This window comes from Nematolebias whitei, chromosome 18, assembly GCF_014905685.2.
Source record: "Nematolebias whitei isolate Nwh7 chromosome 18, NemWhi1, whole genome shotgun sequence".
In the NCBI taxonomy this organism is placed as follows: domain Eukaryota; kingdom Metazoa; phylum Chordata; class Actinopteri; order Cyprinodontiformes; family Rivulidae; genus Nematolebias; species Nematolebias whitei.
This window is the reverse complement of record NC_056515.1, coordinates 38,501,933-38,529,363: the sequence shown is the minus strand read 5'-3', so window position 1 is coordinate 38,529,363 and position 27,431 is coordinate 38,501,933. Positions and strand designations below refer to the sequence as shown.

Sequence of the window (27,431 nt, the reverse complement as noted above, 5' to 3'; positions counted from 1 at the left end):
ATACTAAAACATACTAAAAATTCTATTAAAATTTAAAAAAAACTAGGTGCCAAGTTGAAAAAGAAAGCATCTACAGTGTGATTCAGTTAGCAGTGATGTTCTTTCAACATCATGGTTCTGTTCTGTTAGCGGCATGGTCTTGTTAGCAGGTCCAGTCCGCAGCTTGATGATAATAACGACCGCAGCAGCTGCTCTCACAGACCACAGTCCAGAACCGGGTCCGGCAGACAGAGAACAGCCAAGGTTTTCCCCGCGGAGCCGAACGTTTATGTTGATAAATGATTTGCTTTTAACATTTTAACATTTCACAGTGGTGTGATTTTTAAACATTACCACCTCAGTCAGTTTGGCTTTATATCATTAAACAGGCCATAAATGACACTGTGCTACGTCAGAGGTGCTACAGCCGGCTGCTGCTGCTGCTAAAATAGCTTTCAGATGAACCTTTGAATCTCCGTACATAACCATGCAGTTATTGGCAAGTCTAGAGAAACTGTATTTTCTGTGAAAATCCTGGATGGATTTGGAGCTAAATGGCTTCACTGGAACTTGCTGAAGAAGCTGAAATTCCAGCTCTTTGGAAAGAAAAGCTAAAACAACCTGAATGTTTGTTTTTAGTTCCACCTGGCTCTCCGTTTGGTCGGGCCAGTGTGAAAAGCGGCGGGAAGATGGACAGCTCTTCTTACTTCCGGCGTAAAGAGAAGAGGTTTCGCTTCTTCATCCGCCGGATGGTGAAGGCTCAGAGTTTCTACTGGATCGTTCTGTGCCTGGTGGGCCTCAACACTTTGTGTGTGGCCATCGTGCACTACGACCAACCCGAGTGGCTGACCAGAGCGCTCTGTAAGTGAAACCACCGGTGATCAGACGTATACGAAGGCGTTCCTTTAACGTTCTGATTTGTGAATGTCCCACCAGACACAGCTGAGATCGTGTTTCTGGGTTTGTTTCTGACTGAGATGACTTTGAAGATGTACGGCCTCGGAGGAAGAAACTACTTCCACTCGTCCTTCAATTGCTTTGATTTCGGGGTGAGTTACTTTAAACAGTTTTGTTTGATGAGGCTTATGACTAAAGCCGATGTGATTTGTTACAGTCAGCACGACTTTTCCTGGTTTTTTTACATCTATGTCAGCAGACTGTGCTTTTTTAGACATTTATTTATCAAAATGTTTAGCTCATTGGGGAAGTTTGTTCTCCAACTTCTTTACACCTTTTAACTTTTAGTATGTGTGTGTATATATATATATATATTTTTTCTAAATATTCAACTTTATTGAACAGCACTTCCCCAAATAAATGCACAGCAGTCACTTTAATTTCACCAAAAACATTTTCTTTTAAATCCACTTCAGCGTACCTGCCCTGTTATTCTACATATTCTACTTTTAGCTACATTTCTACAACTTTTAGCTTTCAGCTAACCCTTGCCTCATTTACCGTTTCGCTAACGTTTTTCTACTTTTACTTTTTTATTAACTTTATTTTTTTCTTTTGGCTAGCCAACTGTTACTTTTATTGTCAAGCCAACCTTTGGTTTTTAAGCTTCTTGTTAGCATTTTACTACTTTTAGCTTTTTTGCTACATTTTGATTTTAGTCAACATTTTTTAACATGTAGCTTTTAGCTAGCCTTTTAGTGCTTGCATCTTTTATCCAGCTTTTTGCTACTTTTGCTACAGCTGTTCCTTGTTGTAGTTTCTAGCTAGCATTTTGATACTTTTAGCTTTTAGGCAGTATTTATTTCCTTTAGGATTGCCATTTGATACTTTACATTCTAGCCTTTGCTATTTTTAGCCTTTTGCTCGTTTTTTTTTTTCAGCTGGTCTATTGCTGCTTGAAGTTTATTGTGTTATATTTAGTTTCTAGCTAGCATTAGCTGATTTACTAAATACCTGTTGTTTCTAGTTAGCATTAGCTGATTTACTAAATACCTGTTGTTTCTAGTTAGCATTTTACTGCTTTTAACTTTTAAACTTTTATAGTTGTTCTTTTCAATTCCCATTTGCTGATTTTAGCCTTCTAGTGTTTTAACTGTTTCAAGTTTTTGATATTGTTTTGCTTCTATTAGTTCTGCTTTTAGAATTAACATCTGAGTTTGAGCTTCTTCAGCAGTCATTCAGCGCTCAACAGTAATGCATCATCATAACAAAAACCTAGAGTTACTAATGACCTGCTGTAACTTGGATAACCAGGTCTTCCTCTGTTTCTGCTCAGCAACGTCCTAAAATAAATAATATGTATGTGCAGCATCAAATAAATGTTTATTTTTAAACATTCTTGGCTACATATCCCACACTGGTTAAACACATGCACCATATCGTGAATAAAACCCTTGAACTCTTCATGTTGTTGTGTCTGCAGGTGATTGTGGGAAGTATCTGTGAAGTCATCTGGGACATGATTAAACCAGGAGCGTCGTTTGGCATCAGTGTGCTGCGAGCCTTGAGACTTCTCAGGATTTTCAAAGTCACCAAGTGAGTTCAATTCAGGAAACTAAACAAACAAAAAGTAGAAAATGAAAAGAAAGATAAAAAAGCACAAATGTCAACCCACTAGCCTTATATGACACGTTTAAAGAACTTTATTCCATCTTTTTGGTCTAAAATCTGTCCAGCAGCATCTTGAGTAAGGATGACCTAAAATGTATCCACTGTTTGCTTTCTGGGAGTTTTGTTAAAATTTGTTCCTTGCTTTGAAATGTTTTGCTATCACAACAAACAAACATTATATTAATAGGAGGGCAATAATTTTAAGTACCAAAAGGCTGTAAACGTCCCATGCCTAAATACATCTGAGCTAATAATGTGAATTAATTAAATTAGATTGCCTCATTTAAATGTAGCAGTTAAATTATTATTTATGTCAGAAAGTCCCAATATGGTCCTTACATGGTTTTTCTACAAAATAACCCATTGGTTCAGTTAATTTGTGCATTCCTAAGCTAATAAAACTGGACTTTTTACTTGCATGGGCTAAGTCAGGCAAAGTATATACAGTAAATTTTAAATATTTATATACAAACTGAGATCATTTCACCTTTTAGTTGTTCCCAGGCGGAAATAATCTACATAATTATTTTGCTCCTGCAAGGGAATAATTGGGTCTTTAAAGCAAAGAGAGTAAATATGTTTTAAATGTATTCAAAAAGTATATATATTTTTTTATTTAACTCTAATATTCTGATGTATTTGCTGTAAGTTTACCAATGAAAAGTCTATTCAACAGCCATCTTCAGGATTTCTGTTCTTCTGTTTGCCTCTCCTGCTTCCTGTCAGATACTGGAACTCGTTGAGGAACCTTGTCGTTTCCCTCCTGAACTCCATGAAGTCCATCATCAGTTTGCTCTTCCTCCTGTTCCTCTTCATCGTGGTCTTTGCCTTACTGGGCATGCAGCTCTTCGGAGGACAGTGAGTGAATCGTACAGATTGTCTTTTTCCTCCTCCCTCCTCAGGAACACTCCCCTTGTGCCACACGGATCCTCCTGTCTGCTCCTTTATCTATCTTCTCTTCTCCTCCTCCCTTCGGTGTCTGATCTGTGGCGACGGGGACAGGCATGTTGGCGCAGCAGGTCGCCGGCTGAGCAGCAGCTCTTTGAATGTCGCTCCCAGCAGGAGCGCCATGTCGTCTAATGGCAGGAACACTTCATGGTCCCAGTCTGGCATCAGATAATCAAAGGCCTGGCATCTGCCCCCGTTCTGAATCAATTTGCACACAGACCGTTTATATTTCACCCCACAACGCCGCTGGGAACACACACAATGTGTAAAATGGCTAAAAACGTGTCACTTTCACAGGATTTGTGCTCATTTTTGGTGTGGTAGCAGCTGAGAGTCGTCCCCAAAACATTATCTGAGCTCTGACTGATTGCACAATTTAACCTTAAACTATTTGTCAACTCTGTCAGTTGTCTCGTGAACCACTTCTTTTTTTTTTCTTCTAGTTTCTCATATTTTCTGTAAATGGATCCAATCAGATTCTTTAAACTGTGTGTATCCAGGCAGAACTATGTTTGCAGGAGCTTTTCACTGGTCAGGACTTCACTGTCAGAAGAGAAGGCTGAGCTCACTCGAAGTTTCTGCAGGACTTTATTTAAAAACTGACGGGAAAATTAACCAATCACAACGTTGATGCAGCGTGGGCGGGACCAAAACGCATGAGCTGAGCCTTCAGGACGAACATGCTGATGTTTTTGTTTTTTGGACCTTGACAAGATGTGTGATGCATTCAACTGCAACCTGTAAATTCAAGTATCCACCCTGAAATTCTAGTTGCTCTAAAACAGAGGTGGGCAACGTTTTTTTTTTCTAAAGGGCCACATCAAGACATTTAAAGCGATCAAAGGGCTGCATAAAGAATTGGAAAATAAATGTTCTTAATGACGGATAATCTAGAAGACATTTTTTAGTTTTTTTTCTTATTGTAACATAGTTAGCATGTTTATATATATAAACTAAGAATATTGAGAGCCTGATGGAGACTGTCCAAGAGCCAGATTTGGCCCTCGGGCCTTGCGTTGCCCACGTCTGCTCTAAAAGACCCTGCTCTTATAGTCACGGTTTACTACTGCACCACATGCACATACTTTGATTTAACCAAAACTGCTCAAACTGTTAAATTTCTCAATATAAGACGACTCCTCCGTTTGAACCTTTGTAATAAAGATGGCGGGCGATGCGCATTCCTTCAACATTTACTAGGTATTTTGTCTTCAGTGATATTTTATATTTTCAACTTAACTTGCAAACCTAAATATCTAAAGGCAAATAATCTGCTTTTTTATTATCATGCATTCTTCAGTCAACGTTCTTCAGACAAACTGAAACAGAATCAAAACAATAATAATAATTGTTTTTAAATTGTTTATCAAATTTTTTCTTGCTAGTGAATGTTTCATCTCCACGTCCCTGATTCAACTTCAATATTTTACAGTATTTATTAATCCACGCACGTCCGTAGCGAAGCTGGATGCTTTATAATATAAACCAGCTGCTATTGTATTCAGGATTAGACGGACTGAAGTGGAAGGAACAAACTTGCGGGGAGTTGAGCGTCACGTGACTCCTGTTTTCAGGACGGAGTAAACAAAGTCTTCGCGGACGAGTCAGGAAAGCTGAGCTGCGTGCGCTCAATCCCCATTATCAGAGTAAACAGAGGTCCAAACTCAGCTGCAGCAGCCGTACGTCCCAGACTAATCCCTGCTGAAGGAGAGGAGGAACGAGTGAGGTGACGAAGGATGAGAAAAGAAGGGAGGAAGGGCTGAGGTGAAAAGAGAGGATGCAGGGATGAAGCAGAAGTTGCTAAATGGAGAAGAATATCACAAAATAAAAGGAGAAACTGAAGGAGGTAAAGCTAGAATAAGTGGAACATTAGCTTAAAGCTAAGAGCCTAAATTAGCCATATTCTAGCCAAAAGTAGCAAAACACTGGACTAAAAGCTGAAACTAGCAAACGGCTAGCTAGAGGCTAAAAATATCAAACGTCTAGATAACGACTTAAATTATCAAAGCATTAGCTAAAAGCAGAAAGGGGTTAAATAAAAGTTAATAGTAGCAAAAGTCTAGTCACAGTTGATTGCTAAAACAGCAGCAAATTGTTAGCTAAACGCTAAAAGTAGCAAAGTATTAGCTAGAAGCAAAATAAAAAGGTTAAATAAAAACTAAAAATAGCAAAACGCTAATCAGAAATAACAATAGTTAAAGGTAGCCAGGTGCCAGCTAACAGCTAAAATAATCAAAATGCTAGCTAAAAGTAGTTAAATGCTAGTGTAAACAACAACAACACTATCTAAAAGTAAGGAAGTGCTAGCTAACCTCTAAAATAATCAATAGGCTTGCTAAAAGCAGAAAAAGGTTAAATAAAAGCTAAAAGTAGGAAAACGCTAGTGTAAAATAACATTAGCTAAAAGTAAAGAAGTGCCCGCTAACAGCTAAAAGGATCAAAACATTAGCTAAAAGCAAACCGTTAAATACAGCATGTTCAATAATAAGATGCTAGCTCAAAGTAGACAATTTCTAAATAAAAGCTACAAGTAGAAAATAGTTAGCAAACAGCTAAAAGCTCAAAATAGCAACAGGCTAGCTAAAAGCAGAAAAGGTCTAGAAGGCGAGGACACTTGATTTATATTATTATTAGCTTACAAGCTAAAAAATCTTCAGATATTAGAATTTGACATATTTTTCTTATTTAACACACAAATGTACCTAAGTTTTTTACTTTCTGTAGCTTTTCTTTTTAAAATTTTTATGTCATTCTGACTTTTCAAGGTTCAACTTTGAGAATGAGACACCAACAACAAACTTTGATACGTTTCCAGCAGCCATCCTCACTGTGTTCCAGGTAGGATAACACCTGCTTCACACTTTTTGAATAAATATAAAAAAATCAGGTCCCCCTTCTCTTTTTTTTTTTTTTTTTTAGCAAGAAATTTGTTCTTTTCATTTTTAATTAGTGGGAATGAGCAGCTCCGTGCTTTTCGTGTACCCTGATGAGCTTTGTAATAATCCTTCAGTCAGTCTCGTCCCTCCATAAAACCATTTAATTCTGCAGTGTGTGAGATTTGAACGAGCTTATTAACGCCTTTTGTTCCCGTCTTGCCCAGATTCTGACCGGCGAGGACTGGAACGCTGTGATGTACCACGGCATCGAGTCTCAAGGAGGCGTTCGGCGTGGCATGTTCTCCTCCATCTACTTCATCGTCCTCACACTCTTTGGAAACTGTATCCTCTTTTACGCAAAACTAGAGGGCGAAGATTTCAGTCATACGTGGTTACATAACTTTGTTACACAACCAGAACGTTTTGGTTTGTGGCCTTCTTAAGAATAATCTCAAACCCTTCAACAGTTGGTGTTTGGGACCCTGTACACATAATGTTGGATATTTTGTAAAAACAAAGGTTTCTGCTTCATTAGCTCCTCTTGTTGCCATAGAAACCAAGGTTTCACTCTCTTTGTGTTAGTTGGAAGTATGGAGCTGTTCATTTTGTACAATAGAAACCAAAACAACAATAGAGAAGTTTTTTTTTTTGTTTTTTTTTAATTGTTTTATCCTGATCCTTCCACCTTCAAACTCGGTTTGTGTGCTAAAATGGTTTATAACAAAAATTAATTTATAAATAATATAAAATAAATTGAGTTTTGAAGTAATCTTTAGCCAAGTTAAGGTTTTTTTTCCCCCTCCGTTTTAATGCGGGGCAGCACGGTGGTGCAACTGGTAGAGCTGCTGCCTCTCAGCGAGCAGGTCCTTGGTTCAAACCCTGGTCCGGGGGCCTTTCTGGGTGGAGTTTGCATGTTCTCTCCGTGCATGTGTGGGTTGTCGCCGGGTACTCCGCTTTTCCACCGGCGACCCCTGTGACCCAGAAGCGGGTAAAAGATAATGGATGGATGGATGTTTTAATGCACCACCTAGTGGTGAAGTTTGGGTGTTTCAGCATTTTTGTTTAAACGTGATACGTTGGTGTCAGTTTTTGTTCATCCAGGATGTGAGAACATCCATCATCCATCCATCATCCATTCATCACCCATCCATCCATTATCTGTCCATCCATAATCAATCCATCCATCCATCCATCCATCCATCCACTATCCATCATCCATTCAGCCATCCATTATCCATTCAGCAAACCATCATCCAACCATCCATTCATCCATCCATTTTCCATCCGTACATCATCCATTATCAATCCATCCATTCATTCACCTATCCACAATCCATCCACAATCCATCCATCATCCATCCATTCATCCATCATCCATCCATTATTCATCCATCCATCCATCCCTTATCCATCCATTCATCCATCCTTCCATCCACAATACATCCATCTATCATCCACAATCCATCCATCCATCATTCAACATCCATCCATCAGCCATCCATTCAGCCAGCCATCATCATCCATCCATCATCTATCTATCCATCATCCAACCATCCATTTTTCTATCCATTCATCCATCCATCCACAATCCATCCATCCATTCAGCCATCATCCATCCATCCAACCATCCATTCTTCCATCTGCCATCCAACCATCCATCCTGCTTCTTCTGTTCTGGGTCATGGTGGAGCTGGTGGTGAAAACCTACATTGATGGTTTTGGAAGTCAACTTTATATCTAACTCAGTTTTTTAGAGTCAAATTCCTGGTTTACTTTTTAAAGAGGTCTATTTAAAAATACATTTTTTCTTCTCAAGTTCCTTTTCAAATATATTTTCTCCTGAAAGTTGTGGTTTAGACACCCTCCTGAACGTCTTCTTGGCTATTGCTGTTGATAACCTCGCCAACGCCCAGGAGCTGACTAAGGTGGGCCGCCACCATCTCTTATTTTAACATGAATCCTGTTTTTAAAAGTGGTTCATTAAATCTTGTCTGTGCACGTACAGCTGACTACACGATACACAATCTTTCATGTCTTGGTTCTGATTGGCTAAAGGATGAAGAGGAGCAGGAAGAGGCAGCCAATAAGAAGCTGGCCCTGCAAAAAGCTCTGGAGGTGAAGGAAGTCAGTCCGATGTCAGCTGCCAACATCTCCATCGCCGCGTAAGTTTCCCTTCATCTCATGCCCTCTGACCCAGCCCTGACCAGTCCCACGCTGGAAATAAATCTTATTTATTTCTCAGATCTTCTCCTCTCTGTCTGCGTTTGGTTTGTGTCTGACCTGGATTCCTCCTCGTTTATTCCCATTTTGAGAGTGCTCTTGTTGTGTGTCACCCAGACTATTGATCGTCAGGCAATTAAGGAAGAATCGACAAAAAAAACAAGTTTCTACAGTTTTTTTTTTCCCCACCTATTTTTTTTTTTAAACTCATTTGCCCCTTGGCTTTGAAATATTTTGCAAAATGGCATTTTATTTCGAAAGACATTGGTCCATGTTGGACAAACGGAGCATCTAAAACACTAACTCTTAACACTTCCTGCTCTGTTATTTACACTGTATTTGCTGTTGGTTTTATCATTTAGTTTCTTGGGTTATTTTGCTGTTTGTTAAAGTAATATACCATTATGAACAACAACAAGACCTTTACAAATGCTTACAAGGAAATAAATGCACTTAAAACATTCACAAGGAGTTAGAAAATGTATTTTCTTGTAACTTTAAGGGTTAGTATTGTGCACAGTTGCAGGTTAAGATTGGAGTCATGCAGTTTATTATTCTCAGAAATAAGAGGAAACAGAAGGAGGCAACAAAATGAAGTTCATATCACTTATCTCAAACCTGTGATTGACAGTTGAATCCATGTAAACAAGGCAATATATCCCACCTTCTAACTCTAAAAATGGATCCTAAACAATAGATTTGAGATAATAGGCCTCATATAGATCTCTTCTTATTGTCTGTGCAGATTATGTGTACAGGATGCTAAAACAAAGCATCACAGCTAGGCCTGTCGCGATAAACAATAAATCAATTAATCGCATGATAAATGAAAATGATCGACCTAATTTTAATTAATCGGCTTTATCATTTCTTCGTGTCTCTCTTTCTACTGAAGACACTGGATGAGAAAAGGCTCAACTCCGGTTCTTCACTGACTCCTCCGTTTCTCTTTAAAATCCATTTTAACCATCTAAAATTGCATTTTTGGATCGCTAAAAACAGCTAAGCGGAGAAGCTAAGCTACAAGCTAAGCTAATAGGAAAAACCTCCGTCTTGTCGAAGCTCCAAAATTCACGGTTGAAACTCGTGCCTTCGTGTAAAAAGTTGTTTTTCTCTGCGAAAAGAAGCTGAGAACTTGTTTACTGATTTTTTTTTTTTAATATTAAAAGCTTTGTGTGAAAAATGCTAAAGAGCTCAAACCACACCGAGCGTCCGCCATTTTGAGAAACAAAAACAGGAAGGAGCGACAGCTCATGTCATGTCAAGGGCCCTCCCTCCCATTTTTCTTAAATTGACACGTTGCTCACTCCCTCACTATCCATCCTTCGGTTCAAACTGTCTTATACTGCCATCCGGTGGTTAAACAAGGTACTACATACAAAACAAATGAACCAACATTTCTTCTTAAATTTGACAATAATTAATAATTATTGTCAAATTTCAAACAATATTATCGTTTATCGCAATAATTTCTGAGACAATTAATCGCCCAGCACGATTTGTTATCGTGACAGGCCTAATCACTCCTTAATTGCCATCTTTTACTCTCAGAATGACGTCATTTAGACTAGAAACTAACCAGTGCTGTGCAAATCACCGGTTAGTTTACGTTCCAAACCTTCTCCTTGTTGTCCTGTGCTCTCGTGTGTTTTTGGCGTCTTGAGTCTGTTTTGTGTTGTTGTTAAACAGGCGTGTGGTTTTATTATTAACTAACTGTGTTTGTTTGGTTTCTCTAGTTTCATTCCAAAATATCAGTGAAATCCAAAGAGCATGATGTAGTTAGTGTAAATAAAACATTTTAAAAAGACTTTTTTCACAAGCTGACACACTTAGAAGATCTTTATAGTTTGGGCGACATAATTTGGAGGAAATGCGTTCTTGTTGTGTGTAATTTGCTGAACTTTCTCAGATTTGGACTCGAAATGTTGACGGTTAATATAAACGTCACAGATCTGCTCTGTAAGCTGTTAGCGGATTCCTTTCTGTTCGGTTTAAATCCATAGAGGATCATAAATGTCACGCCTGCGAACTAAATTCAACCTTTGGCCGTTTCTCCTGATGCTGCTCCATAATCCAGGTCGAGTCAGGTCCTCTGGACGGATCCTTCTCGTTGAAACGGTTCGTCTGTGAGAAGGTGCTGCGCATGAGACTGGGTTTGTTGCAGCTTCTCAGACTGAAGAAGTCTTCTGGATTAAAGATGAAACGTTTCACCAAAGAAGAGGACCTGACTCAACCTTGTTGGACTTTGGCTGCTCCTTTTTGTCATGGCGGCTTGTTTAACCAAACATGCAGGTCACAACCATCGGTACGCTTGTCCCCCATCGCTGAGGGATTTGAAAAGTGAATGTTTGTAGTTTTTCAGTGTTTTTCTTGTCTAGTATCTAACAGGGAATGCAAGTAAACCGTAATGTTTTTGGTGCGAGATATTCAAGTGGGAGTTGGAGTGTAGAGAAGAACAGAGGAAATCGTTTCTTATTTATTTATTTTTTGCTTGTCCGAGACATTGTGCTAAATCCTGGCTAGTGGGAGGGAGACATTTTATCCACCACCAGCTGCATTGGTGGAGCCAGGGGGAGACCAATGGTGGCCTTGGCCCCCATAGATTAGGCCACCCCAGTCATTAAAGGAAACTATACTTTGAAGCAATAAAACATAGAAAGCACAGTTTCCTGTTTTTCACAAGACTGTGTTTTTGCCCACTCACATGAAGAAGACGAGTTCTAGACTTCTGCAAATTTTGTTCATCAGCAATTTGCAGTCACTGGTGCCCATAACCAGTTATCACTGTGCGACAGGTGGGGGCCACCCTGGACAGGTCTCCAGTCCTTCACAGGGACACATGGAGACAAACGACACAACAACCATTCACTCTCTCGTTCACCTATAGGGACAATTGGAGTTACCAGTCAGTCTAACATGCATGTTTTTGGTCTGTGGGAGGAAACCGGAGCACCCGGAGAAAACCCTCGCATGCACGGAGAGAACTTGCAAACTCCACCCAGAAAAGCCCCCGGCCAGGATTTGAACGGGGCTGATCTTCTCGCTGAGAGGCGGCAGCTCAAGTGTAATACACCCTCTGAGCATCTCACTGAGTGACATTTTAGAAACTTAAAAAGCCACACTGAGCACCAGCGTTGTTTTTTTCAGAGTTAACATTAAATCCAAACCAATTCCTGCATTATCAGAAAAAGTTCTGCTTTTCTTCTCGCTCGGATGGAATTGGTCAGTTTTGTGTGTTCCCCATTTTGGAATGAAACTTCTGAACGTTTTTTATTGTTTAGTGTCCACTGAAGTGATTTATTATTTTGTGGTGATGTTAAAGTGGCTTCGCTTCGTAGATGTTGTGAAACAGAGTGGGGTGGGGGGGGTTCAGGTGGACGGACAGACCCGTCCATTTGTCCCCTTCACTTTTATGCCTCATTATTTTCTTTTGTTCTGCATGTGCAGTTTTGTAAAGCAAAATCGAGATGCACTGTCTCACAGGTCGTCCATCATCAGCATTCAGTCACCGTGAGTTATCGCTCTCTATGATTTTCTCTTCTCCGTCCTTCACCTCCTTTTCCTTCAACATTCCCTCCGTTTCTTTAACTCCCACCTTCCGTCTCCTGTCTCCCCTCCGTTAACTCGTGTCCTCTCTTTTCCTCTCCTCAGCTTTGAACCTTCAGATAAATGATGTATCGTTTCTATTGACTGCTAGAAGAGTGAAGTTTTTTTTTACATAGCGTAAAAAGTACAATTGTCTGAAATCACGGAACAGGAGTGGAAACGGTTGACGGTAAACATTTCAGCCTCACGTTCAGCATCGTGTTCTCTCTCAGCTCGTCGACGGCCATTCTTCTGCCGCCTCATTTCAAGGATTTAAGAAAATGCCAAGTCAGCATTCACATTGTTTCTTTTATTTATTTATCTTGTTTGTTCTGCGATCAAACTGCTTCTACACACTTGTGCTATTTTACCCAAAAATCAACAGCTCGATTGAGGAACACGTGCTCCGACTTTTTGTTTTTGCAACTTAAATTTTTTAATAATTTGACTTTATTTTCAAGTATTTTCCCATAGAAACGATCGTTTCTTCAGTTCCTTCAGAAACATTGTTTCTTTGAAATCTGCTTCAGCAAACTGGCTCTTTTTGTCCTCCTGTGCTTCATGTACTTTTTAACTACCATTTAGCCATATTTCCCCTTTAGCAATAGCATTGACAATTGTTGCTATTAGCTTCGTGTTAATTTTTTTAGTTAGTTTTCACTTTTTCTACACTTTAGCTTACCTTTTGTGTTAGTTTTGTTAAGTGTAGTTTTGTTTTGCTGTCTTTTGCTGGTTTAAGCTTTCTAGCTACTGTTTGTTGTTTTAACTCTTTAAAATTAGTTTTATCCACAGTTTTTCTAGTTTTGGCTTTTGGTAACAATTTTTTTTTCAGATTTAAGCTTTTGGATTTGTTAATTGTTGCTTTATTTGTTTTGATGAACCCATCAAAATAAATGTTAGCTTTTAGCTGCTGTACTTCAAGTTTTACCTACTGCTTTAGATCATTTTAGCCATTATCTACAGTTTTCTTGGTCTTAGTCTTTAGCTACAATTTAGCAGATTTTTGCTTTTTTGTTTTAACTATTAATAAGTTAACTTACTTTAGGTATTAGCTATTATCCTGCTTGTTTTAGCTGTTAGATACTGCTCTGCTTGTTTTAGCTACTGTTTTGATTACTTTAGTTTGTAGCTTTTTTGATCATTTGTGCGTCTGTTTGGATAGTTTCAGCTTCTTCAGCAGAAGTCTTTCAGCGTTCACATAGTATTTTAGCAGAAAACGCTCGTTTTTTTTCTTGGTACTCCAGTCGTTGCCGTCATCGTAGGTAGTCTGACATTTCCAGTATGTTTGTCATGTTAGTTGAGACTCAAATGTTTTTTTTTAATGCAGATGTTTACGTTTCTCACAAATGAACACTCCTGTCCCGTGACTGTAATTTACCTCTTTATCTCTTCTGTAAGCATGCAGACTGTCTGTACGTGTGTTTGTGGTTACCTGTCCCGTGTCCTCTGTCTGTGTGTCTTTTAGGACTTATACTGTCTACTGCTCCCCTACCCGCCGTGTCTTTCAATACAGGTGACCAAATGGAAAATAATTTCATCATAAATTACCATATGATTGACCCATACTGTTCACAGGCAGTACTTACATAAGCGTTTAAAACAATGAAAACATCCATTTTGATGTTTGTTTGTTTTCTCTTGCACTTGAATCGATGTTTGCAAAAACATTGGTCACATTTCTTTAGTCATTTCTTCTTCTGCTCTGTTGGACGTTAATACCGAGCGCCCCATTTACACACAAGAGGCTCACTCTGGATTAAATAACCACAAGCTAACTTTGACAGCAGGGTTTGCCTCTGAGGTATAAATCTTTTCTTTGGAAGCTGTGGGATGGAGGAGAAGGGTTCTGGTATTGATTTCCAAGAGTAATGAGGATGTGCAGAGCTGTAGTACCTACAGAGGAATGAAGTTGATGAGCCTTACATTGAAGTTACTGGGGATCGTTGTTGAGACCAGGTTCAGACGTTCAGTGAGCAGCTTCATGGTTTCATGCAGAGAACTCTACTGATGTGATGTTTGCTTTCAGAGTGTTGATGTAGGAGAGAAGGGCAGAAGGAGCTGGACGATATATTTGTGGATCTACAGTAAGCTGATGATAGGGATCCAAGAAAGAGCATGTCAGGGTTGTGCAGGGCATGCAAGAGAACAATTGAGCAGATTTTCAGTAGGACTGACAGATGGGTTCAACGTGGGTGAGGAGTTAAATAAGAGGTCAGCTTCTTGTTTTTATAATGGACAGATTGTTAAACAAGGGCAGGACAATTCATGAGATGCTATGGATTATGATGGTTGCAGATTACATCTGTAGTGAAAATAGAGAGCAGGTGGAAGAGAGCCTGGAGATGTGGCATGCTCTGGTATGTATGGTAGAATCAAAAGATAATCCACATGTATGAATGTGAGGTAGACCGTGAGGCTGCAAGGAGTGGAGGTGCTGAAAGTGGATGAGTTTAGGTACCTGGAGTCAACCATTCAAAGCAATCCATCAGTTCGCAAGAGAGCGGCAGGAGAGAGTGGAGGCAGGGTGGAGCAGATGGACAGCTGAATGGGTAGAAGGGAAGGGTTATGATATGGTGACACCTGCTGAGATGTTTGGTTTGGAAACGATGGCTCAAATCGACTGACAGGAGGAGGATCTGGAGGTGAGCTTCTTCATATTTTCATTTTTAGGGACCAAAATGGACAAGATTAGAAGTAGGTCCATCAGATGGACAGCTCAGGGTTAGAGACAAAGTTAGAGAGGAGATGCTGAGATGGTTTGGACATGTCCAGATGTGGGACAGTGGGTATATTGGTAGAAGGATGTTAGAAAAGCAACTGCAAATAAAAAAAGACCGAGGAGATATATGGATGCAGTTGGAGAGGACATGGAGGCAGCTGAAGTGAGGACAGAGGACACAGAGGACAGAGTGAGATGGAGGACGACTCGCTGTGAAGACCCCTGAAGAGTGGACAGCTGAAAAACAAAGATGATTCTGTTTTGTAAAAATGCTTTGGGGTTTGAAGAACAGTTCTTGGATTCTGTATTGGATGTTTGACAGTAAAGAATGGAGTTTGAGTTCAGTATCTAAAGGAAGATGGATTCTAACTTCTGGGATCTATGACTTTAAAATAAAGTTAAAAAAAACCTGAGCTGGATCTGACCATGGAAATGTAAACAGTAAGTTTAAAGTCTAATTTATTTGAAATGAGCCGTACCTCAACGGAAAAATGAAACATAAACACATTGTCTGTGAGACGAGGTCATTTAGCTGATCTTTGGTTATTTTTTCCACACTTAGCACTAACCAGGCCCCAAAAACTCAGGCACCTCCAGACAGTTTTCAAACGGATGGCTAGATGGGGACCACTGATAACCTTTGAGTTGGACACCAAAACCAAAAGCTGCAATAAAATTTCAGTTTTCTAATGCAGAAAACTCAGATAAATGTATCGGATATGGGTCATTTCAATAATGCTGCAGAGCAGGAGTTAGAAGACCTGAATTCTGAACGACACACTCACTCAACTCATTAAAGTGTCTTCTTAATTTATAATCCCAATTGAAACTATCCCCTGGTGCCATGCTCACTATAGATCTGCTGAGATTGGCTAGAAATTTTCTAGTTTTAGTGAAAACATACTCAAATGTAGCATGCATAAACATTTTTGTCTTTCATTGAATTGCATTGACTTTCAAAGGTAATCAGTCGAGATGCACATCCAGTGATTAGTAAAAATCTGTCCAGTGAGTTACGAGATATTTTACGAACAGTATGACCGTCTGACCAAGGTAACCAGTGGTGGGGCAGCACAATTATCGGGGTGGCTATCGCCTCCCACTTATCCCCTCCTTGGTGGCACCTCTGTCCAGAGAACAGATCATGTCATTAATCCTCTCAGCGCTGAAACATTTCAAACATCTCAAGTGTTGGATGCTTCCCCACATTCTTCTACATGTTAAGTGAAAACTTCAACATGGTGACCATTCTAACCAGCACATCCATAGCCCTGAATTTACCTTTCTTACCAGTCAGAGGCTTCCTGAGCATCATGGAAAACATGTTTCAGCTTTTAGCTTCTATGGATGGAACTATTTCCCAAACCCCAACGGGAACCCATTGCATAGAGAAAAGCCGAATTAACAGAACTGTTTTTGTTTTTCACATTTTTTAAATTGATCTTTGGTTTGATGCCTGCAGCAAGGAGCAGCAGCGGTCTGCAAAGACCATGTCCGTGTGGGAGCAGAGGACCAACCAGCTGAGGAAGCACAACATAAAGGCGAGCACCGAGGCCTTGTTCAACGAGCTGGACTCTGAGGAGCGCCTCAAGATGTCCACCGCCCTCCATCTGCACCCCGACATGAAAACCCACACGGATCGGCCACTCGTGGTGGAAACCGGCAACGGCGACAAAACCAGCTCAGGAAATCCGGAGGAGATGGGAGGTCCCAGACAGGACGGGCTGGGAGACAGCTTACCCGTTCACACCAGGAGGCATCATCGCCACCGTGACCGGACTGTCGAGGGAGGTGATGGTCGAGGAGGGAGGCACCACGCTCATCACCGGAGCAGGGAACACAATCCAGATGGTTCCCAAATAAAAGAGAAGGGAGGGAACCATGATGGGGGACACAGGCACCACCACCAGTCTGAATCCCCTGAGAGAGAGGTCAGTGATGCAGGAGGAGAGGACAGAGGGCATCGCCATCATCACACCCATCGAACACCAAAAGAAGGAAATGGGCGTTTGGCAAACGGAGCTCAGGAAGAGAGCAGAGGGAGAGGAGAGGGTAACGCAGAGAGAAAGATGCACTATTCTCGTTTGGCTAAAGCTCAGTCCACTCTGACCAGAGACGACTGCGGGAGGAACAAGAACGGGTCCAGAAGTTACAGGTGCTCTTCTTTCTCTACTCATGTTCCCAAAAGGTTTTCTGAGTGTCATGATTTTATTGTGAAAAGACGACAGAAACTAGCTACAATAATAAACAAATGCAGTCATGAGAAGAAATGAGTCCATCCTCTGAATTCTAGGGTTTTACAGGTCAAAATATAATTAAATGACCTGGTTTTAAGATTATTAAAATATAACCTCAGTTGAATGAAAACACACATCAGGTCCATGTTGATGTTTTGGTTTAAGAAACAAAAACAAAATGGAAAATCTGTAAAAAAAAAAAACCAAAGTCCATCCTGCTGCTTCTATAAGATTTTAGAGGTTCAGGATCTGCCAGGAGCTGCCGATTAACTGATGGGACCACCTACGGAAAGGCAGGAGCTTTAGCTGCTCTGGAGCCTTCAGGTGTGCTTCAACACAACTCCAAGGTGGAAAGACATCTGCAATGACCTTAGCGAAGCAGTTGTTTCTGCCCATTAATCCAGGAAGGGTCAAAGGTCATTTTCAAACAATGCAAAGTCCATCGTTCTACAGAGACCGATTATGGAACAAAATGTTCTCTTCTCAGGGAGAGGCCGGCAGACACCGAGGACGATAGCCTCGCCGGCAGTCCTTTACAGCCGAAGCGAAGCAGTTTGACTCCCAGCGAAAAACAGGAAGACGCTGACAACCAGAAGAACTCCACCAGAGCCAGTCAGGCGGGACTCAACAGCAACGCGATCCACGTCCCTGTGACCATCACCGCCCCACCTGGAGAGACCACCATCATACCCAGTTAGTCCAAAATATTACTTTTACAAGTCATTGGTTTTAATGTTAACTACATGCAAACATATCAACAAGTACTTCGTTTTAAACCTGCCGTGTTTCTAAAATATGAACTGAGGACAGCGTTGTCGCCAACTACTGGACTGGAGGAAGCAACTCTAGACCCAGAAGTCAAACATTGGGATCCAGTTGATGCAAAAGTTTTGCAACCATTCAAGGACTGGCATGACACTGGCAATACAGCAAGCCGCCTTCCATGGCAACGTTTGGATTAAAGTGATTTTATGCTAAGAAATAACAACATAGCTGTTTTCCAAATCCTATTATATTGATGTAGGAAGGCATGTTAGCACTCAGAGCACGTGTCAAAGATGACTCTCAGCTACTATAACGCCAAAGTTTAGTACATTATCAGTTATAATGGATGGTTTAGCTTTTTTTGTGTTGGCTACGGTCAATTAGTTGTGGTAGCCATTTTAAATTGATCCCAAATTTCAATCCCTTCTTATATCCAGTTATTACTTTCTGAGAGTTTTGCCACACTTTATTCATTGGTCCATGAAATATTTTGCTAACAGACACACATGGTTGACATCAACAGTTAATGCCAACGTTTTAAGTATTGTTGATTATGAGTTGGGGTTGATGCTCAGCTACTACCACGCCAAAATTTAGCTCAACATCTGTGGAATCGTAGTCAACATTCAATGGTTAATTTCTGGGTCTATGTCTCTTATAGCTGCTATAAATCAGTGCTATTTGTTGTTTTTCCTCCAGTGAACAACATCGATTGTGACAACTTCCAGCTCAGTGAGGAGAAGAAAGATCTGGAAGAGGAGGAGGCGGCTAATGGGCCTCGGCAGATCCTTCCCTACAGCTCAATGTTCGTCTTTGGACAGACGAACCCGTAAGTTACAGCCGGGAGGTGTCTGAGTGGAGCTGCACAACTACGCATATAACTACACAACCAAACAAAAAAACAGCAACTCTGTTTTGTATTAAAGCTGCTCAGAACATTCTGTTAAAGCAATCCTCTCAGTAATATGTCAGTACTTATCCACCATTTAACCGATAATGTTCTATTAACTTCAGTAAATATATTTTTCATGGGATAATTAACTTTCTTGTCTCCATTCCAAAGCAACATGACCCCCGTTAGACCCCCCCCCCCCCCGTCTAGAATTGAATTATTTAGGCAATTTACTTTATTTTAAAAACTCTATCCTAAAATCACTTGCATGATATGAATATGTACAGTTCGTCCTTTAAATGGTCTAAATAAAATAAAGACAAATTAATCTCAAAAGTAGTCACACAAATGTAAAAGTTTTACAAAATCATAAATGTTTTTTTTTTATGTCAAGGCTGGTGAAAGCTGGGACTTGTGAGCCTCACCAGATTTACTGTGTTAATGGGAAAATACTCATTCCTAACTTGTCAGTCATAATCTCTATATTCATTCCTACAGTCTATAAAATTAACTTTTTTTTTTCTTGTTGAGAAACTACCGGAAAAATATAATTCCCAGTATTTTTTTTTGTGTGAACTGTATATTTGACATAAATTACTTAAAATGGTTAGGTTACTCTTCCTCTACAAAAACGACTGTAAAAATATATTTTCCGGTATTTTCTTACTCTGCAAAAAATATCAGAATATATATTTTTTTCTGTTTTTTTGCCCAAAAAGAAAATGTTAATTTTGTGGCTTGTACAGACAAAATAAACTTTACAAAATGGTTATTCATCACGTGTAAAAACACAACAAGAAAAAAAATTCTGATAATATATAAAATTTTCTTGATTTGTGAATCTTTTGGTAAGTTTGTGGATATTTTTGTAGGCGTACAAATCTTGCGGCACTCTTGTGTGACTACTTCTGAGACAGATAGGTCTCCATAAATACAAAGTGTTCGCCTTAATTCTGTCAGTCTGAGACTTGTGGTTGAATCAGAAGATCTTAAAGCTTTAAATGAGATCTGTTTAAACTCCTTTACGCTGACGATGTGATGGTTTGATTAGAACCTCATCTGGACCACAGTGGAATTGTTTTCAAGTGTTTGTTACACGCTGTGACCTGCGTGTATCTGGTTATGGGTTGCCATTTTTATACGCTCTTCAAAGGCATACAACATACAAGCAGATGAGAAAAAGAGAACACCAAGGTGGAGGATGCAAAGAAAAATCATGTTTCACACCATTTCCTGACTGAGGCACAGTGTGAAAGATGTAAAAAAAAGACCTCTCAACATAAAACATTAACATACAATGACATCATAATACATTTATGCACAGAGGTCGACAAAGGCAGTGAGTTGTCCATAAACACTCCAGAAAGTTCCAAAGTTCTGATAAGATGGTACAGTGTCTATCAGCATCATGGTTCTGATAAGGCCACAGATGTCCTCGAGAAGGGGGGGCAGGCAGAAGCTTTTAGTTGCGTATCCTCCAGGAGCAATTTGAGATAAGTTGGTCTGTCCAAGGCCAGTGGGGAGGCCAAATTCAGATGAACAACAATTGTTTGCACCGACAGACTGTTTTCTGTCTGCCTTCAAATTCTGCTGGTACACTCAATGGTGAATCCAAACAGCCAGATTTGTAGACATTCCGCCCGGTCTGTGCTCGATTAGCTTCCTCCAAGATTGAAACCTTCGTGCTGGTGAGTTCCAGGAGCTGCAAGTGGCACAGAAATTGCATCCAGCTTGCGGTTGAGCTCTGTAAGCATATGAGTCTGAGAGCTCAAGACACGGATTAGTCCTTCACATAAGGCTGGCAGCTTTACCACGGCCGAAACTGCTGCTGACGTCTTCCTAATTCGTTGATGTCCGAGGTATCAGCTGATTCCATAAAGCAGAAACCCTGTTATCATAAATCCAACAATGTACACATCTTCTACGTCCTCCACGAACAGAACAGACAGGCACATCATCTCCCACTGCCCCCAGTAATCCCTGACATGCCCAGCTGCATGGGTCTGTTCAGGGCATGTGGGCTCTCCAGCACCCTGTCGTCTGGTGGAAAAGAAAATCAGTTGCGTTGAGGGACCAGCTGACCAGATCCATAATAATTTTTGATTCAGAAGACGTGTAAAGAGACGCTCGGAGGTTGACAGGACAAGAGAGCAAAAAAAAAACAGGAGGGAGGGAGGGAGAGGGTGAGAGCGACAGTCTTCGTCAAGAGCGAAAGAGAATGTGATGATGGGTCGTATGCTGTACTCCCGTTCATGTGTGTGTTTATATGTGCATGATCCTGCAGCGTGCGGCGCCTGTGCCACTACGTGGTCAACCTGCGCTACTTTGAAATGTGCATCCTGTTGGTCATCACCATGAGCAGCATCACGCTGGCGGCCGAGGACCCGGTGCAGGCCAACGCACCGCGGAACAACGTGAGTCGAGCTGACGTCTGGTCTTCATAAATAATTATGAGGAGTGCAACAAACACGTGCACGTGCATTTACACAATAATGCGCATTCACAGGAGCAAACAGGGATTTACACACAAATATCTCTCATTTGAGCTGATTCGTTTGGACCGAGAGAGAAAAAGTTTACATGTATGGAGGAAAAAGAAGCACAAACATACATTTTTGATGAAGTAGTTTATCTGTTCTACAGTGACTCGATGTAAAATGCTTTAGAACTGTTTTTATTTTTATTTTCACATTTAGATTAGAGGTGAGGCACATGGATGCAGAGGTGTTGTTTTTATTTTGACAGACATGATTAGTATTTCAGTCAGGACCTCGGAGAGACGCTGTGCATCACGGTGAATGTTTGTGAGAGCAACGCTAACCGAGCCTGGACCAGAACCATCGCTCACTCCGTCATCGAGTCCATCTACTGAGTCATCTTTTTGTTGGGTTTGCAGGTTCTGAAATATCTGGATTACGTCTTCACAGGAGTCTTCACGTTTGAGATGGTGATTAAGGTGAGAACCTTTTTTCTACTCGAACATGTCAATAAATTCCCTCCGGAGAGATCGGATTGCAGTCAGATGGAGCTAAATGCAGGTCTGAATGTCCTCCGCACGCGTTGGATAGGTCTTCACTGTGGTCTGGACCGCTTTGATCCACACACGTTTGGTAGTCCATCATTCCAAGCCTTGATGTGGGACCTCCAGCTGAACTTACATGACCCCACACAGGCAGCACTGTCACTGACCAAATCACTTTTACCAGATTTTTGTCCTCGAGCAGAAATTTAATTTCAGTTCCAAACAGGTTTCAACCTTTTCCTTCTTTTATCAATGGAATGACTATTTATCAATCATACCATGTCCAAAATCTTCTGCCGCTTCTTTTCATTGTTCTATCTTCAGGGGTCTCCACAGAGAGGCCCTCTCCTCCATCTGTCCTCCAACTACCTCCATGTCCTCTCTTACTGCACTCATATGTCTTTTCTTTGTCTTTTTCCTGGCACCTGAATTTCTAACATTCTTCTACCAATATACCCGCCATCCCTCCTCTGGACATGTCCACACCACTGTCCCTCCTCTGGACATGTCCAAACCATCTCAGTCTGACCTAACTTTATCCTTGTCCCCCAGTCGTCCCACCTGAGCTGTACCTCTGTTGATATAAATATTTCATTGTGATGGTCAAAATCCGAGTTCAGTCTGAGTCCCATCAGGACTTTAATGTTCTTGTTTGTTTTTAGTCCATTTTGTGGTGTTCTTTTATTCATTTTACGTTTTTTCCTGTTGTTTTTTATCTAATTGGTAAGAAACTGTGGTCAACCTGATATTTGACTTCCTGTTCCCGGTTTGACTCCAGATGATCGACCTGGGGTTGCTCCTCCACCCCGGCTCGTATTTCCGCGACCTGTGGAACATCCTGGACTTCATCGTGGTCAGTGGCGCTCTGGTGGCATTCGCCTGCTCGTAAGTCCCTTTGAGTCCACATCGTTCTGTGTCACTTGTTACTTTATATTCCCATTAGAACGGCTGTTGTCTTTTGTCATGTGTCCATGACTGAAGCTGGCTACCATGAAGCACATCAACTCTAGTTGTGTGCGTTTTACTCTTAACTGCCTAAATGGGCCCATTCGTGTGTTGGTGTTAAACTTTAAGGTTTTGCTGTTGGTTCTATATTTATGGCAGACTCTTCTTGTATTGGAAGGCTCTTATTTCTTGTCAAAGACTAATTATTTTAAAATTAATCAAGAAGAAGCTGAAGAGCTTTGTTTTACATGTACTCTGAATCTTTTGTGGACATTTTGCTTCATATTAAAGGACTCGGATTTACAGCCGGAGGATTTATTTAAACAATCATAAAACTGTTTCACGTTGTTCCGAGATTCTTGCAATCTGGATTTCTGTCTTAAAGGTGGCAACAATAAAACTAGTTGCTTTATGATAATTGGGGATGCACGATATTATCGGCACGGTATCGGTATCAGCCGATATTAGCGATGAAGTTAAATATCGGACATCAGCCATTCCATCAAAATAACTCACCGATATAAAATTTGCTGTTCATATATATAAGTATATTTAATATTTATATAGTGTTACATAATTTTCAGCCACCTTTTTGGCATCTGCATTTGCTAGCAGGCCCAATTGACAAAGACCATGCAGAATAATGTATTTTAATTCTACAGCAGAGAAAGCTATGGAGTCTCCTTAAGTAGGTCTATGGGGGAAAAAATATCGGTATAGTTATCGGTTATTGGCGAAATAAGTTTTAGCATATCGGCATATTGGATATCGTCCAAAATTGCAATATTGTGCACCCCTAATGACAATAGTGGAACACGATATTACACTCTCAGACGTTATGTTTACAAAAAGTAGTATTTTTATGACACTGGTATAAATCAGGTTTGACCAACCTTAGCACTGATAATCCTGATTTTTCACTTTCGTTTGCAAGATTGTTTATTCTTTACCTCTTGGAGAATTGCCTTGTTGGTGAAAATTCAACATTTACGTCAAACCGAATCGTTAGTTTCAGCTTTTTTACGTCTTGGTGAAAATCTGCTCTCAGAGTCTAAAAACCTTATTTAAGTTTAGTTTGTTGGTAAAAGTTGTGGCGTTGACACAACGTTGGTTTATCCCTTGAGGTTAGGAGCCTTTTTATGATTCATAATCATTTTTATTCCTCTGGCGTTGGTCTGGATTGAAACTGGCTAAAAAGCAGCCAAAGTCCAAACCGTGTTTAAAACGACCTGCAAAAATTGTGATGGGCTTTTGATAAAGACCCATTTAAAAGATTAAAACGTGTGAACAGTTCTTATGATATTTACGTGTAAGTTTGTTTTATCTGTGCTAGTTAATCATTAAACTTATTAGCTCGGAGTCTTTGGAGGTTACCGGCAGTTGTTTTCCTGTTTTTGACGTGTTGACTGAGCTAAATGTTCTTGTGGTTTGCAGATTTTGCTTTGCGTGGTCCAGACGTCTTTTGTCCTTCCTACTGCTGCTTCTCTTTGTCTTTTATCTGTCGCTCAGTCTTTTTCTTCCTCTGCTTGTTTTCCTTTCCTGTTTTCTGGCTTCGACTGCTTTCAGGAGCCTTATGGGGTAACGTGCGCTCTTTCTGTTTATCTGTTTTCTGCTTTCCTTCATGTTCATCAGCCACTGTCGTCTGAGTTTACGTCTGCGTCGGCCTTTCTCTCGCAGCTAAATGTTTTGAGCAAATGTCATATTTTATCATCTGCAGTTCTTATCGTCACTCGTGATTGAAGAAACTGGCATTTACTCAGCTGCTCTGCAATTATCAGATACTTTATATTTTACTTTTATTTTATTTGATAGTTTAAGATGTAAACAAGGGAGCTAAGCTGCTTCTGTTTATAATAAAGGCACAAAAAAAAACCGAGTAAATGTCAGTTTTTTTTTATGTTTAACACAATGACATTAATAAAATAAAATAAAAATCATTATTCACTACAGGAATTGTTTTATGCAAGCATGTTCCTTTTTTCTCGTTTGCACAGGTGAATTAAATTTGGCTCCAGGTCAATTTGTCAATTTGTACCTTTGCAGTTTTGGTCAATTCATACCTTTGTGGGGTACAAAAATATGATTTTGCTTTGTACTTGACTCAGCTCGCTTCATACCCACTTTTGTTCATTTTCTACTCTTGGTTGCAGCTGTCTTTCACTTTGGGGGACAAAAATAAATAAATAAATAAATAAGCAGATCTTAAACAAGTTTTAGTTTAGAGTTTCAGACTTCATTCAGAGTAGAAAAATATCCTCGGCTCCCAAGAAATTTCAATTCTTCTCCAGAAAACATGAAGCTCCTAAAACATTTTTTGTTTACCCAAAAGGCACGAGCAGAATCATCTTTAATGCAGCCTAAATAACAAATTAAATCCTTCCTGTTTTCACCATCTATATATAAATGTAGCATCGACATGTCGTCTTACCGACTCGCGTGAGCCCAAAGTGCACGGACGAAGCGTAAGGCTCTCTGGTGCTCAGAGGAGGGAAAAAGTGACACAGGAACAAAGTTAATTGATTTCTCTGTTGCAGAAATAACAATAAAAATCACTTTTTTAAACACCAGCTGATGTTCTACAGCAAACTGAGCCGAGACGAAAACTGGTCCTGGGTACGGACCGGTGCCGAGACTCATCGTTTGTCGCCTGCTAACGTACGATATGAAACCGTCTTGTGTTTTAGTCTATGTTTTATCTTTAGGACCCAGGTTGTCCAATTTATTTATGTTAAAATCTACTCATAACTTTGCCTTTTCCAGCCACTTGAAGAGTGATTTACTAAATCCTTCGTATTAATAAAACAATAAAATCCTTGACAGCTGGCCTTTAAGCTGAACTTTATCTGAGATCGTACATGAAATCACTAAATATCCTCTGCACCAAACAACCTCAAGTAGTCAGACTAAATCAGACTATCGTGAGAAGAGTCGTCTTCATAAACCTAAATAACCAGTGACTATTCTATAAATTAAATCAGCTGTACGCAGATAAGATGTTGTAAAATCTTTAAATTCACTTGTTAGAATACATCACTACGGTGGCCCTGAGGTGTAAATAATAACATTTGAGAAAATGGAATTACATTTCAAAAAACAACAGAAACACAACATTTGAAAAAAAAAAAAATTAAAAAAGGAATTACATTTGAAAAAAACAGAATTACATTAAGCTGAAGCGGAAGTGGCCACATTTTTTCAAATTACATTTGAAAATATGGAATTGCCAAAAATAAATAAAACCACCACTTAGAGTTTGGCTTAATGCAATTTCATTATTTCAAATGTAATTCTGTCCACTTCCACTTTGGTCACTTCTGCTTTGGCTTAACGTAATTCTGTTTTTTCAGATGTTGTTAAATGACACCTCAGGGCCACCGTACATCACGGGTATAAATGCCCTTACTTGGAAAAAAAAACTAAAGATGATTGAGAAACTCATGCAGCTCATTCTGTCTCTAAATAAACTACTACTACTTCCTAATAACAAAGTTGTGAAGTCCTCCATTATCCCACAGAGTACACACCCACAGCACAAAATATGGAAATAAGAAGCAACATCTGCACACAGTCAGTGTGATGTGATGGGAATTATTCATAAAGAGATGCAGGATTAACAAGATTAACTACAAGTCCTGAGAACTGGTAACAAGATGAAAATTAATATCATAATTTCACACATCAAGTACACAGAAATAGAAAGTACCTCATCTATATACCCTCTTTTACTAAACAGAATTTGACTGAAGTTATTGTATTCATTGTGGTTTGAACCAGCACGTTTCTCTGTTTATTTGATTTTATGAAGGAAATGTTTAATGCACAGAGTTAACTTGTCTTCTGTATTTACAGTGAAACAGACAAGAGTCGAATAAAAACCACCAGGGATCATTACAGCAGCTGTAACAAGATCAGAGAGCTACATTTAAGGTTTTAATTTAATCTCATTTTTATTCTAATTTAATCTGAGAGCTACATCTAACGTATTTTATGTAGGGGAAATAAATGTTTACAAAGGCCAGGTTTGGCCTGCGGGCCTCGACTTTGACACATGTATGAACTAACAGAACCAAGAACTGGGCTCACAGTTAGAATATTTAAAGAGGTGGAAGAAGAACAACGTTTAGATTATGAGCAGCGTAAACATCAGCCAAGTAGAGAAAACAAACAAAAAAATCATGAAAAGTGAACGCATGTGAAACAGTGGTGGAGTTTCCTTCAGGACCCGTTTTCAGCTCAGCTCAGGCTGCAGAACATCAGCTGATGGTAAAATGTACCAACGCTGTTTATTGATGAGCAGACAGCTGAAAGTAACGTCGTTCTGCAACAAATTAATCATTAATTTACTGTTTTACTGTACCTGTCTCGTTCTCCCTCTACAAAACTGACTGACAGCTGCTGCTGATTATGACTTAACAACGCTCTTCATGCCTGTGATGCTGGTGAGACATTTTCATCAATCAGTGTTTAAACAGTCTGCGTTCACCAACATTTTCACCACACAGAACATCTATGTGTTGATGTTGGGAAATGACTCCAGCCTCACACTCTGAGCCGTTAGCCTCCTACTCAAAAAGTTATTGAGAAGGCTTCACTAGGTACAAAATGTCTAGAACTGGGTGTAACATGTTCACCATGGAGCCTGAAGTAGCTACTGGTGTGTACAAATAGCAACCAG

At 39.9% G+C, this 27,431-nt stretch overlaps 1 protein-coding gene and 1 long non-coding RNA gene across 2 annotated transcripts in view; both read left to right on the top strand.

The window, feature by feature from the left end:
* The first annotated feature begins 3,360 nt into the window (after positions 1 to 3,360).
* Positions 3,361 to 6,626, top strand: LOC119424654. The gene is made up of 3 exons (XR_005187524.1): positions 3,361 to 3,405; positions 6,261 to 6,333; positions 6,596 to 6,626. It is a non-coding gene; the product is annotated as an uncharacterized LOC119424654 (long non-coding RNA).
* A 58-nt stretch (positions 6,627 to 6,684) lies between these two features.
* Positions 6,685 to 27,431, top strand: part of cacna1bb (calcium channel, voltage-dependent, N type, alpha 1B subunit, b) — a 63,411-nt gene continuing 42,664 nt past the window's right edge. Inside the window, exons 1-11 of the mRNA XM_037692074.1 lie at positions 6,685 to 6,713; positions 8,229 to 8,296; positions 8,427 to 8,533; positions 13,642 to 13,689; positions 16,358 to 17,050; positions 17,620 to 17,825; positions 18,597 to 18,726; positions 21,074 to 21,203; positions 21,686 to 21,745; positions 22,590 to 22,696; positions 24,323 to 24,334. Of these exons, the coding sequence (XP_037548002.1) occupies positions 8,505 to 8,533; positions 13,642 to 13,689; positions 16,358 to 17,050; positions 17,620 to 17,825; positions 18,597 to 18,726; positions 21,074 to 21,203; positions 21,686 to 21,745; positions 22,590 to 22,696; positions 24,323 to 24,334 (1,415 nt within the window). The 5' untranslated portion in view covers positions 6,685 to 6,713; positions 8,229 to 8,296; positions 8,427 to 8,504. The remainder of the gene's footprint in view (positions 6,714 to 8,228; positions 8,297 to 8,426; positions 8,534 to 13,641; positions 13,690 to 16,357; positions 17,051 to 17,619; positions 17,826 to 18,596; positions 18,727 to 21,073; positions 21,204 to 21,685; positions 21,746 to 22,589; positions 22,697 to 24,322; positions 24,335 to 27,431) is intronic.